The following is a 13,258-nucleotide window of genomic DNA, read 5'->3' on the forward strand; positions in this document are numbered from 1 at the left end:
AGCACACGTGGTTTCGCAGGGAAGGAGAAGAGGCAGTAAGGAAAGCAGAGAAACCAAGGGAGACCAAAGCAGGGGCCAGCTAGCAGGCACCTTTTTGGAGATGTCCTACCCCCACCAAGCAGCTGCATAGCAATCTCCCAGCCAGGGACGGTGACAATCCCGCTCCCCAGCAGCTGGAGAGAGCCACAAGCAGCTGGAGATAGGAGGGAAGGAGAAGCCCCTGGGGCCATGTGCCACGCTAGACCAGGCTCACAGGAAAGGAGGCTCCAATGGCAGCTGGCAGGTTTTCCGATCCATCCCACACTTACCCTGGGAATTACCATATCTGCTGCTGGGGAGCACTGGTTAAACTGCTGGAGGGCGCTGGGGGAAAGGAGTTTCGAGTAGCTGCCGCCTGCAGCAAGGCAGTCGAGCACAGAGAACACAACACGGTGGTCTCAGCCCAAAGAGCCTTACCTGCCACCTTGTTAATTGCAAGCTAGTCCCGTGCCTCGCTGCACAACCCAAAGCAGCATCCCATGGCAGGGTTTTCCCTCCAGATTCACAGCAGCAGGCACTAGGCTGGTATGAAATGCAAGTTTAGGGGACCATGATACGAAGAGGGAACTTGTCTCAGGCTTATTTCCTCAAGTGGGGAGGCTGTGGCAGCCACGGCACCAGGCAGTTTGTCTCTCCATTTCCCCTTCCTCCTCCTGTAACTTCTGCCGCCACCCAACAGAGACGGTTTGCACCTCCCTGGCCCAGCGGGATGCTCCAGTGCGTTCCCCATGGAAAGGTGCCCAAGGAGCAGCCATGCCAACCTTTGGGGAAAAGTCTGTACCCTGCAGAGAAGGACTCTCACCAAGGGGTGGAAAACTTAGAAAAAGTCAATTTTGTTCACAGTGCAGTGGGACACTAGTCTGAGCCCCTCTTAAAGTAGTGTTTAAGGACACCAACAAGTCCTAGTACATCTCATATTGGCACCAACTGGCAACCATAAATTACTCAGATGTGATCAAAAGACCATGGAGGCTGTCAGTGTCCCATCCAGGGGATGGACAGACACAGAGGAGATAAAGCCCTAGGTACGCCAGGGAGCAACGTGGCGGCTCTGCAGCTCCATGGACACCACAGCCACGACCGATAGATATTGCTTGTGCCCATCTGCCTCACCCCTGAGCACAGATGCCCACAGAAATCAGGGACAGCCTTTGCCACAGCACCAGCAGCGTTTCATTAAGTGAACTGCCAGCAACTGGATCTGTTGCTCTTTCTCCTGTTTTGTGCTGTAGACACCTTAAGTGAAGGGTGGAGGTAGCTAACTAGCACGTCCTCATCTTTCTGCTGCGATTTCCGATTCATCTGCCACTAACCTGCATCCTGGCAGTCCAGCCTAGCGGTGCATCGCTATTTGCACTGAGCAGATCCAGGAGTGTGTGGCTGTCGCTAGATAGGCTTCTTCTGAATCGCAGGATTTATGGCTGCATCCACGCCACCAGCGCCACGGCCAGGTGCACGGACTCACCTGCAGCTTAGCTCCCTTGGATGCTCTGAAAAATGACAGAAATAGTAAGGATGAGGCAAAAAGCACATCACGAGGAACTAGGAGATAAATTATCAAATAATTATAGGGGGAAAAGAAATACAGAACCAAAGAAAATGAGGGCTTGACTGTAGCTGACATTACGCAAGAAGAGGGGGGGAAGAAGCATCTCCCACTAGGCTGGAAGAAGCCAGCACAGAGGGCGGCTGCAGAAGAGAGGAGCACCTTGACTGTACACCCTCTGCCCTGGGGTGTTTTGTTTGTGTTTTTTTTCCTAACAGAAAGTACAAGCCCAGACTCTGCTCTTGAAGCTCCTGTTGGAGATGGTCCCCAGCCAAGTGGGAGATCCAAAAAGCCTCTCAGAGCAGCTGGAACAAAGCTTTGCATCTGGAGCCATGTACGATAGAAAAACTCAAATCTGTCTGCTCCAAACGTTGAGGAAGTTTGGATGGGGGTGGAAGCGTGATGGCCAAGATCTGTGTCTCCTCTGACAGGTTAGCCATAAGCAAGTAAGTTATTTCTCTCATTTTAACTCTCCAGGCCCAGAAATGGAAATGGTTTCTCTCATAGACGCTGTCCAGTAGGAAAAACTTGAGCTGAAGAATTTTTTTTCATGGTTATAGCAAAAACAATATATCAGCTTGCAAGACAAGGCTAAGATCAAGTGTGTATTGGATAGCTTTTCATGGGGTTTAGATGACACTATTTTTTTAGATGACTTTTTAGGGTTATTTTCGTTTTGTTTCTTTTTTGGTTTACATTTCTTTCACAAACCAGTCTGTCTAGCAAGCATCCCTTCCCTGTGAGTGCTGGTGAGCAGCAGAGGTGGCTCACAGTGTAGTTCCCCACTACACTGACTGCAGCAGAACAGCTGCCATTCACAAATACTTCCCCCGTAATGCTGTGCAGTGGGCAAAGGGTCCCAAATTTAAATTCAAAAAATTCACGATAAGTGGCTTGATTTTCACAGAAAAGCTAAAGGCTAGCTAAGAAAACCAAAGAAGAAGAAACCCAGAAACAGCCATTTACCTTGTGAAAAGCATGTCTTAAATCTTTCTCCTTTTTTTTTTTTTTTTTGGCTTTGTCTAGTCTAGTTTTGGATTTCTCTGCTGAAACCTGCTGGATCCAAAGGCACTTGTTTGAACAAGGCATACAGCATGGGGTTGCTTCGTGCGCTCCCTTCATGGTGCCACGCGCACGGTCCCCAGAGCTGTGCTGGGGGCTCACCCACCACGGGTGACGTCAATAAGCATTTATGCTAAAACGCTGAGATGCGAGAGATTTCACAAACCCGGTTGCAAGCTCTGGGGAGACTAGCTACGATGCAGCTGTGAATTGCACGTTTGCAGAGCCAGCTGGAGAGCGCCCATTAGCAAAGAGCACGGACGCGACGGGGCAGGTAAGCAAGTGCCGACGAGCTGCAAGCAGGGAGAGATCACTTTGCCAAACCGCGTATGAGCTGTCACACACACTCACTGACCCCCCCAGCTGCCCTCCACTTGCACAAGATCCTCCAACCCAAGGAGCAACATTGACGCGGAGCCAGGCAAGAAATGCGGCCAGCGCTGCCGGTGCCAGGAGCCTGCGAGCCGGCCCCGGGCCAGCCTGACAGGCAGCGCTGCAATTTGGCTCCGGCGGGAACAGACGAGCACAGGTAGGGACAAGATTTATTTTTCCTGCTGGAACACATTTGCCTGCAGATCAGCAGCTGCTCTGTGCATGAGTCTAGATACCACCAGTTAACTCTTCTCTGCCAGCCTGTGGCCATCCTGCCAGGCAAAACACCTCTACAGCAACAGCACCCAGCTCTCAGCCAGCATCTGGTTCCTCAGGGGGGGATTACTGTCCTGCCCTTCAAGCACATAAACACAGGTGCCAGAGGCACACTGACCTGCAAATTATTTTTAGCTTGTTTTTTATTATTATTTTTTGAGGGAGAGAGGAAGAAACATAAGACAGGGGTTCCCTTTCCTAGAGAACAGCAAAGCTGGCGTTTCTGGACCAAATCCAAGAAGGCTCTGTAAAATTCCTAGTTTCTGATTTTTACGGACAAAAAGAGGTCAAAATCTTCAAAAGCAAACCCACAGCAATCCACTACAGCTTCTGTTCCTTGTTTAGGGTGAACTGCATGTGAAATCTAATTATGTCTCTGCAGCTCCCTGTGCAGCCCAGGCAGACAGAGAGATCTCCAGGGAGCAATTCCTTCAACCTACCTTAAACACCAACCTTGAGATGTGACCAACTCCTTCTCGCACCCAGCGATGCTACACAGAAATAACTCCAGATCTCACCTTCAGTGATGTGAGTCAGACTACACCTTTACACTTGGTAGAACACTTGTCCTTCCAAATATCAGCCTCTTCAAACACCTGGAGGTAAAGGAACATCTCCGGTGTGTGTTGACTCAAGGGACTAGCAGCAACAATAAGATCAGTCAGTGAGAGGACACATTTTCACAGCTTGTATTTTATTTTCCTTTCTGCCATAATCTGGGGAAAATCTAATAAGTGGATTTAGACTTCCCATACAGCCATGCAACAGTTTGCTTTTCCATTCATTGGATCCAGAAACATCCCTTGTTCAGGGACAGCTACCGAGACACAATCAGAATGTGACACACTCTTACAGCCGGCCAGGGAAGCGCACCTCTTGCTTGCTGCAGCATGCCATATCTCCAACCTGCAGCAGGAGAGGTTCCTCAGAACTGAACACTGGTCACCATGCTACAGGAAAATCAGTGGTTTGGAAGGTAAATGTTGACACAGCAGCTGGAGAACTCTTGGACAACCGAGCTGGAGGACTTGGTGCTCACTTGGTAAGGAAGATGGGGGAAAAAGAAAAGTGTCTGCTAAGGACATGGCTTGTATCAAAGCTAAGCAGGAGTCTCTTCAGTTTTTAAATATGAGGCAAAAGGACAAAGCCCTGTTGGCTGGAGAGTGCAGAGGAAGAGGCAGAAAGGCGAAAGGTGAGAGGAGCAGCACTGCTGAACACGGCTGCTTGACCCAACCTGGAAGGCAATCCATGCTGCCAGAGCTCTTCAGCCACCGCAGAAACCCACTTCCTTCTGGATAACAGAAGAGCATCGCTCTAGGGACACACTTCCTGCCTCTCTAGAGCCGAGACATAAAATGTAATTAAGCTTAAATTTCCAGGGATGGCTGTTTATAGAGCCACCTGTAAAGAAGCAGCGCCATCCATGCCAATGTACATCCAAGGAGACTCGACATGTTGGCAAGGACTTTAGAGGACCCTGCACAACAGGAAGCAGCAGATACCTCAGCAACACCTCAAGACCCTTCCCATCCTTCATTAACAGATAGGAAGAACAGGAAAAAAATATCAGGAATGCAATTGCATTATGAAGTGAGAGATTAAGGTTTTGTGGCACCTTCTTTCCGCAGGAGGGGAGGCTGTGTACTGTGGATGGCCACCATATCAGTAAAAGCCACCCCAATTTTCTGAGCAGCAGGCACAGGCAAACTAAGTAACTTGAAAGGGATTGAACTAGCTTGAAGGGAGGGTGAGGGGGAGCCAAGACGTTCAGAACAAAAGCAATGAAGGAAACCAGCCGGCTGCCTGCACAGTAACGCCACAGAATGGGTAACACGTAAGATCAACTGTTACAACATACTTGAAGGCACAAACTCGGCATGGTGGCCTTACCAACACCAGGTGAAAGGTTCCCATGCCTGAGTATTAACACCAATGGAAGGCAGGAAGGTAGGTGGCAAGAGAGAAAGGGAGGAGGCATCCTCTGGCAAAGATGGTAGGAACCACTATTGAACCAATAACTATGTCTGCCCGCACAGGCAGCTCAATGTGCCCAGGACACCAAAACGTGCCTTCTCATCCCACACAGGCCACTCTCACCTGAGGTGCCAGCTCCCAGCTCTGTCACTCAGGGCTAGGGCTCTTGCATCCCATATGCTGCCCCTCAGATGGAAAAAGCAACCCCAACCCATCTCCCAAGCAGGGCCACCTCCTAACCATAGCAGGGTCGTGTGAAAGTCAGTCCTGGAAGCCAAATTTACTAACTCTTCCACAAGCTGAGTTTGTATTTGCCAAACCTGACCTTACCCAAAACTCTAGCTGGGCTTGCAGAGCTCTGTGATTCCTTTCCCTGTGCTTACCTCCAGCCGTGCTACTATTGACAACTAATTTCCCCTCTGTATCCTTATCTGCCTACTGAAAGTGGGATCTTGCAATGCCGAGGTTATCAGCTCCCAAGAGCAGGCTCCTACGGCAGCTCACCACCCTTGGCTCCTGTGAGATCAGACAAATCCCTGGCCCAGGAACCTGCTGCCCTGTGGCCCTCCAGAAGCATTTCCATTAGACCCTGATCCCTGTGTGTTTGCCAGGGATCTCCAGTAGCACAGTGCAAAAACCATCCCACTCCAGTGATGGGGCATAGGGAGGAAGGAGAAACTTCACCTGAATAAAGTAACAAATTCTCAAGGACCATCTACTGAGGACCACCACCGAGGCATCTATCCTGCCACTCACACCTTAAACTGGCAGTATGCCCCCCTCCCTGTCTTACCATCCTTTTCACTGAATTCCAGCCCAGGAAGCTCCATAGTGGACGTCAACATGAGAAGGGTAAAAGGAAATGTTTTCAAATATAAAAGTAACATGAAACGAGCAGCCACTAAATTGCCTTGTAATTGCGATCATTATATTCGTTGGAAGGAAACAGAAAAAGACCCAGCTAAGCACTGTGTATTTAGCATTTTAAAGCTAAAAATAGCAGTAACTACATCAGCAGGGCGAAGGACTTTGAACAAAAAGTGAGTGATCACCAGCAATTATTTCCGAATATATCAAGTGCCACGAAATTGGAAAAGGCAATACATGTTCACATCCCTATTCTGCTTAGAGGAGAAACAGAAACAGGTAAGATATTACGGAGAGGGGAGAAATGGTAAAGCCAACCATAAAGAGAAGTTAGAGGTTATAAAAGTTCAATTATCTATAAGGAAGAGAGATACACTTAGGCAATATTTAACACTGAGAAGGATTTTAGATTTTGAAGGAGGATTCCTCATGTCCTCTAATACTTTGGCTTCCCAGACCACACGGTGTCTCCTGGTCCACAAAATGAACCCCCTGTGCCAGTGAATATTCCTGACATTTTACATGGTTCAAAGGTTAAGCACTTCGTATGTCTGAGAGTTTGGTCAAACTTCAGCAACAGCAGAGAGTTATAACGTAATAACACATTAAACTACGTAAGGGTATGCTTTTCACTTCACTTAGGAGAACGCTAAATCTGAATCATACTCCACATGCACTCTTCATCAACCATAGCTGTGCGTTAGCTCCAGCACAGGGAGATAATTTCTCCTGAGTCACACCCAGGGTGCAGCGCTAGACATCAGCTTCCTAATTTAACACCTGTATCTGCAGATCCATATATGGCTTCTTCTCAAGCTTATGCAAGTCCCAGCATAAGAGATCTCTGAACCACGGATGATGATGTTCAACAAGTCTTGAATTTCAGGAGAAATTGCACAAGGCAGGAAGAAAGCTAGTATTTTGCCTGTTTATAAGAATACATAGTTAGAAAGATTAGATTGTTATATGCCTGTCAGTCTGAAAGTATTACCTGGGAAAAGAAGAGTTGATGTAGGGAGCCCGTAGCTCTTCCTTGCTGCCCTCGGAGCATCCAGTGTCTGCAGGGCCACCAGAGGTGAGCAGGTAGGAGCCTACCAACACCTTGCTTGGGAGATAAAGCAGACAAATGAGACTGGAAATAAAGTCTACGCTTTCAGCCCCTGGAACAACCATCATGAGATCTGGCCTCTCTGTCACCAGAGAGGTTCAGAGCTGGAATCAGGGAGCACATGCTTCAGACAAAGCTAATTCAAAATAGCACTAGGCAAGGGCAACTTTGCCATCTCTCGCATTGGTGTGCGGCTTACACAAACGGCCACAGGTCATTCCTTCTGACCGCGCAGCCAGCAGGACCTCCAAGCAGTTCTTTAAAAAAAAAAAAAAAGAAAAAAAGAAAAAAAAGATACCGCTAGCTCAAACCTGTGTTTTCAGTCCAACTCACGGCAGCATCTGTGCAGTATGAATGGCACCCGAGGAACCTGCAAATCACAGCATAATACACAGCATTATTAATAGCAACCTGCAGCAAGACAGGAATTCATTGCTAAATCCTGCATGAACATCTGTTCCAGTATAACCATCTCTTGTATTTAGGCATCTATTACACCTCAGCTATTGGGGTGGCACTTGCCTCCCTCCTGCCGCGCAGTTTTATTCGGACCCTGGGAGCCCGTGCTGGAGACCCACAAGAGGGCGGTCGGGGTTGCCTTTTCCCTCTGACTACATCATTTTCCATCTTAGTATCCTGGGAAGGCTCACCACAAAGTCGTTTTTCATCTTCTGTGGCCACGCACAGCTACTTTCTGAAGAGAATGTAATTGGTGTTATCATATGCCACAATATATACAGGTAACAGAAAACGTTTGCTGCAAATGAAGCTATTTACTAATTATAGTCCCTGGGATGTTTTGTGGTACGTGGAGCAGCCTGTTATGGAGCTGCATCAGCCAGCAGGCCCCCAGATCACACGGCTGATCGTGCTGGCATTTGTAGGAGCAAGGTGTCCACAAAGTTTATGCTGGGGTTCGGAAGGCTGAAGCTTCTTCTCCTATTTTATTTATTCAGAAAATTCAAAGCGATCATATTAAAAGTAGATAAAAAAATGTGAAAAAAAATTAAATCTCTCCTTCTGAGCTCAAGAGAAATGTTACACCATTATCAGTGTTGACTCAGCTTTAGGACCACGGTCACCACCACAAGTTTCACTCAGACCTAGGTGCTATCATTACACTATCATTAGTATTATACAAGTCTGTCTTCAGCAGCTCTTGAAATTTCTTTTACCTCCCATTTTCACCTCCCTCACTTCCCCCCCCCCCCCAAAACAAGGGCCACACAGTGCTGCTTTCCCCTCCTCCCGTACATCCCAGCCCACAGGTACAGAAGCTTTCCATCAGCTCTCCTCTCCGCTTCCCCTGCCCATCCCATCTCTGCTCTTCCTCCTGCCTGTTCACCGCCTCTTACCTCCTTATCCTCTTATGCGTCTCTCTTCAAAACCCCATCTGCCCTCACATGCAGCTTCAGCCCCCCTTGCCCCTCCCAGCACGGTGCCATCTCCCCTTAGCTCCAAATACTCTGCAATACACCGTCTGGAATTGTTTTCCCCCAGATCCACCCAAGATCCTTTCCAATTTGGCTTTGTTTGGTGTTTTAGGTAACTTCTACAACCAGCCAAAGCAAAAAGGTATTTTTTTTCTGAAAGAAGATGCAGCACTGGAAAGGCCAGTCTATGTAAGCCATTCAAAAGCAACTAAAAGAAAGCAAAATTAAAAAGTTACTTGTCTGCATTTGACCCTACAGAAGTCACAATTGCAAATTCCTTTTGCTAATACCGTATCATACCAAGAAGCATCAGAAAACAGCAGCCAAAGACTCTCGATTCTTTGCTTACCCAGGAACTTGACGCTCTCCAGCCTGCCCGAGGCAGGAGGTACTTGGTGCAGCTGTGCTGCAGAGGGGTCACACATAAAACCTCCCCGTTTCAGCTGGGGGGGGGGGGGAGGGGGGACAGGGACGGGGACGGACGACGACGACAACGACTACGATGGAGCCGCTGCCATTTAGAGACATTTCCCTGCCCAGCACCGCTGCAGCCAGCATCCTGCCCTCCCCGGCAGCCACCCACCGGAGGGAAACAGCTCACGCATTACTCCTGTGGCACAGGTGACAGCTTTTGCTGGCAATACACGGGTATTCTGTGCTGGGATTTGGCACCAAAGCCTGTGCTCCCATTTTACTAGCTCTCATTCTGCCAGCTTTGTTTCATTCCATTATTTCTACAATAGTCCCGTACGAGGATTTTCATTATGTAGATGGCACCTCCCCACAGAGCTCTAGGAGCAAGTACAAGACAGAGGCACCAGGGGTGTGCAGAACAGCCAGGCAGCATAAGGCAACACAAGTTAGAGCCCTGCCTCACCGTTGTGTAACAAGCGTGGGGAATTAAGACAACTTCCTTCCCTGTAAACCTTTAGGGAACATTAGAAAGTGTTTCTCGTTTCTTCAGCCGAAAGGCAAATAAGAATTTCAGTGGTAAGGAGTCGACAGGAAAGTAAGGTCTCTCCTAGGATGCCGTGCTCACAGCCCAGCCAGCTGCTCTGGGACTTTGCTGAGTGTTTGGGCACGGCGGCCTCTCTCCTCTGGCTCACCTGCACGAGGCAAGCTCCTCAGTGTGGACCTGAGCTCCACGAGTTGCTCTGCGCTTGCCAAGGCAGTCCCTGCACACAGCTGCTAGGTTAACTCTGCTTTGGCTGACGTGCCAGATACTGAAATAATACGATGTTTAAAATAAATAAATAAATAGAGTTCATAAAAATACTTCATCTTTCCAGTTCAGCTGGCTCCCTTATTCCAGCTACATTTCAGGAGCAGACAACAGTAGCAACTAAAACGTACTGACACGTCAAGGCACTGCTAGTAACGGGGAAGGCCAGGGACAGCATGAGCAGTAATAACCCACCCAGCAAAGCTTCCTGGGACAGAAGCGACAGCTCCATCGGCACATCAGATGATCCGTGTAGGTAAACTTTTTATATACAGTCATTTTGTCAAGATTAAGTTAAAACGGCCTACCTACCTGCTGTTACTCTCAAAGCTTTCCACCCATTTTTGATGTTTACAAAATAACTGAAGGAAGCTCGCTGAGGCGAAGCGAATCGAGCTGTGGAAGCTAAGCCTGCACTGTAACTGAAAACCCGCACACTTCACAAGAGGGCATTCATCACGTGGACTACTAACCACATGCTAACAGCCATTAGCTAGATAATTTCCCTTTATAAAGAGTTAAGAGGGGGAAGGAACCTTCACTGTTTGCTAAGGTCCACGAGTACACAGACCACATGCAATGCTTTGCTGGAAATAGAAGTAAAAGAAATAAAGCTATTGCAAATTATCCTTAAGTCACCCTTCACCCAATTTCTTTCAAACAAAGCAAACCTTTTCCAAATACACCTTTTCTTACCTAGATGAAGACACGCATAAAATTCAGGCAGCTAGTTCTGTCTGGGCAAAACCAAAGCAGGGATCAAAGCTGGCCTGCAACAAGCATCCAGTTTTGGCCTTAGCACAATGTTCTGCACTGAAAAGGCAAATCAGCTAGTTGTGCACAATTCACTACTGAAATTTTAAACCCAAGTTTGCAAGCCATTTGAGAGCCATGATGGACAAGAACTGACTTCAAGAAATTGAACAGCAGTTGTCAGAATTGGGAAGACAGCATTTTTACAAAAAACAACGTAACAAAAATATCAAAGAGCAATTTTATTTAGCTTATTTGGCACAAAACTTACAAGAACAGTTTTGTTCCCTTCTTCAATTTAGTACAACTAGCAAGGAAAAAAGGCATACTAATACATTTAATAAGCTGTACAGCAAGTGAAATGTGGAAAGAGGCACCAGAAAGATCTACCAAAAATCAAAGTGCATGAAAAATACCTACTCTGAGCGCCTCACGGTATTGTATTAAGGCACCACTCCTTTAGAAGGTTTACTGAATACATCAAGTGTGCAACGTCTTGGTTTGGAATGTAAGAGTCCTTCAGCCTGTATCGGAACTGGATTCTGCAACCTCTGAACAGAACAACGCTTCTCCTTATAAGTGTTTAAATGGAGAGACCTCTTTCTGCCCAACATCATCTCTCAGCCAGGACCGTCACTGTCATATGCCTTGAAAAAGCCAACACAGTTATCAGAGCGACCATTTTACCTCAGCGTTTTAAGCTGTAGTGTACACCAGGCCTATGAATTCTTTACAATGGTTTTATAGAAAAGAAATGCTGCAGAGACAAGAGTGACATGGGACATATCAGTAACTATGTTTAGATAATTTATCAAAAGAACACTTAAGGACTTCCTGGAGTATCTCTTAAAAAAAAATAATCAAAATCTGAATAGTGTTATAATCCAGAATAATTAAATACACTTCTTAACAGAATATTACAAACCTTCCTTTAGGACTAGCAGTCACGTCTGACAAATTCCACAAGACTTCAGGAACTTTAAGTAGAAAAAGCCTGACATTAGAGTGGTTAAGTGGTTTTCATAGTTGGAAACACTTAATCCAAGTACCTGTAACTGCAAGTCACGCTATACTGGTGTGCATATATATGCACACACTGAAACATCATGACAAGAGCCAAACAGACAAGTTGGTTTGTTGTGGATCCTGCCCATCGCTGCTCTTAAGTACTACAGAAGTTACACGAGGTTTATTTCAGCATCTTCATTAAGAACTATTCTTTTAAAAATCAAACTGCTTCAGTTACAAGAAGAGGTACCACAGGCCAGATTCATATCTAGTGTAAACAGGTTCCAAACAATCAAACACAAGTTGCATCCACTTCTTACTAGCTTTGACTTTGGTTTTTGCTGCTCAACTGGATCACCAGTCTCCTTTACTTGCAGGAAGAAGTTTGAGAAGAAATCAATGCCCATATCAAAACTTAAGTAGGAACCAGTAAATGCAGAATATTGTATCAAACCATTGTACAACACCTCTACTGTAGAGAGTTTCAAACATCTCAGGAGCTTGAGACTGCTTAACCTGAACTCTGGAAAAGCACAATTCTCTATGGACATGCAAAGGCATTTAAATATGAACCCCAGGTGTTACAATATTTCATTTTTCGTCCTCTTATGGTGTAGACCTCAAGAACACAACTGTGTGTCCTACTATAAAACCAAAGCACCCTTAGGCATTAAAAAATTCTAAACAGCAAGGGCTGAAAAGAGGAGCATCTGGAAGTGATCTACACATTATAGAGCATGGTGTTTCACAAGTCTCAGAACAGTTCAGTTCATACTGTCAGGGTAACTTTCCCCCCACCTTTGCCCCAGTACAGAGCCATAGTTTTCAGTAACTCTTTTACCCCTGAATTATCTGCTACCACACATAAAACATGCCACAGAAGTGGCAGTCAGGGCTAAACATTTAATAACATGTCCTTTTTGTCCTTTATTAACAATTACAACCAGCAGAAAGAAAAACTATTCACTTAACTCATTTATTTCATGATTTGTATGTAAGTCATGTAGCAACTTAACATTGGTGTTACACATTTGTGCTTCCATTCTCTGGCACTTGGAGGAAGAATTCATTTCCAGATAATCACATCTTGCTGAAGCATTCCTTTGCATTTGTCCAAACTTGAATTCCCTTTAAAAAAAAAGTTAAAAATCAATAGGTGGAAATGCACTTTGTTTGCAAACCTCATCAACAGACTTTCTTCTACAGAAGACTACAAAAGAGTCCCACAGAACTTGACACAAGATTAAGGCCAAGACCACAGCGGAATTGGACCACACCCACCGCCTATTTTATATATATATATATATGTATAAAATACACAGAATTAACATGTCACTCAGAGTAGGGCGGAGTATGCAGGAGGTTTTACACTAGTGACTTCCAACCTTCTATGACTGCAATGTTCCTAGTTATTGAAAGTTTGCATCTGATCCCCTGTGAGACGACAAATACAACAGCCTGGCCTTTCACAAGCTAAACGTACCTTTTTGCACATGCTAATCTGCATAACAGCATAGCTTATAAGCGCCTCCTTCAAATCATGATTCTTTTGCTCTTTAAACCGTTCGATGTCAGCCCAGGCACTTTTCACAAAATCT

General features: G+C 46.3%; 1 protein-coding gene across 1 annotated transcript in view; it reads right to left on the minus strand.

Moving 5' to 3' along the window:
• Nucleotides 1-10,881: 10,881 nt before the first annotated feature.
• Nucleotides 10,882-13,258, minus strand: part of SNX4 (sorting nexin 4) — a 35,240-nt gene continuing 32,863 nt past the window's right edge. Inside the window, 2 exon segments of the mRNA XM_055812436.1 lie at nt 10,882-12,788; nt 13,144-13,258. Of these exon segments, the coding sequence (XP_055668411.1) occupies nt 12,741-12,788; nt 13,144-13,258 (163 nt within the window). The 3' untranslated portion in view covers nt 10,882-12,740.

The sequence above is a fragment of the Falco peregrinus genome, chromosome 8, assembly GCF_023634155.1.
Source record: "Falco peregrinus isolate bFalPer1 chromosome 8, bFalPer1.pri, whole genome shotgun sequence".
In the NCBI taxonomy this organism is placed as follows: domain Eukaryota; kingdom Metazoa; phylum Chordata; class Aves; order Falconiformes; family Falconidae; genus Falco; species Falco peregrinus.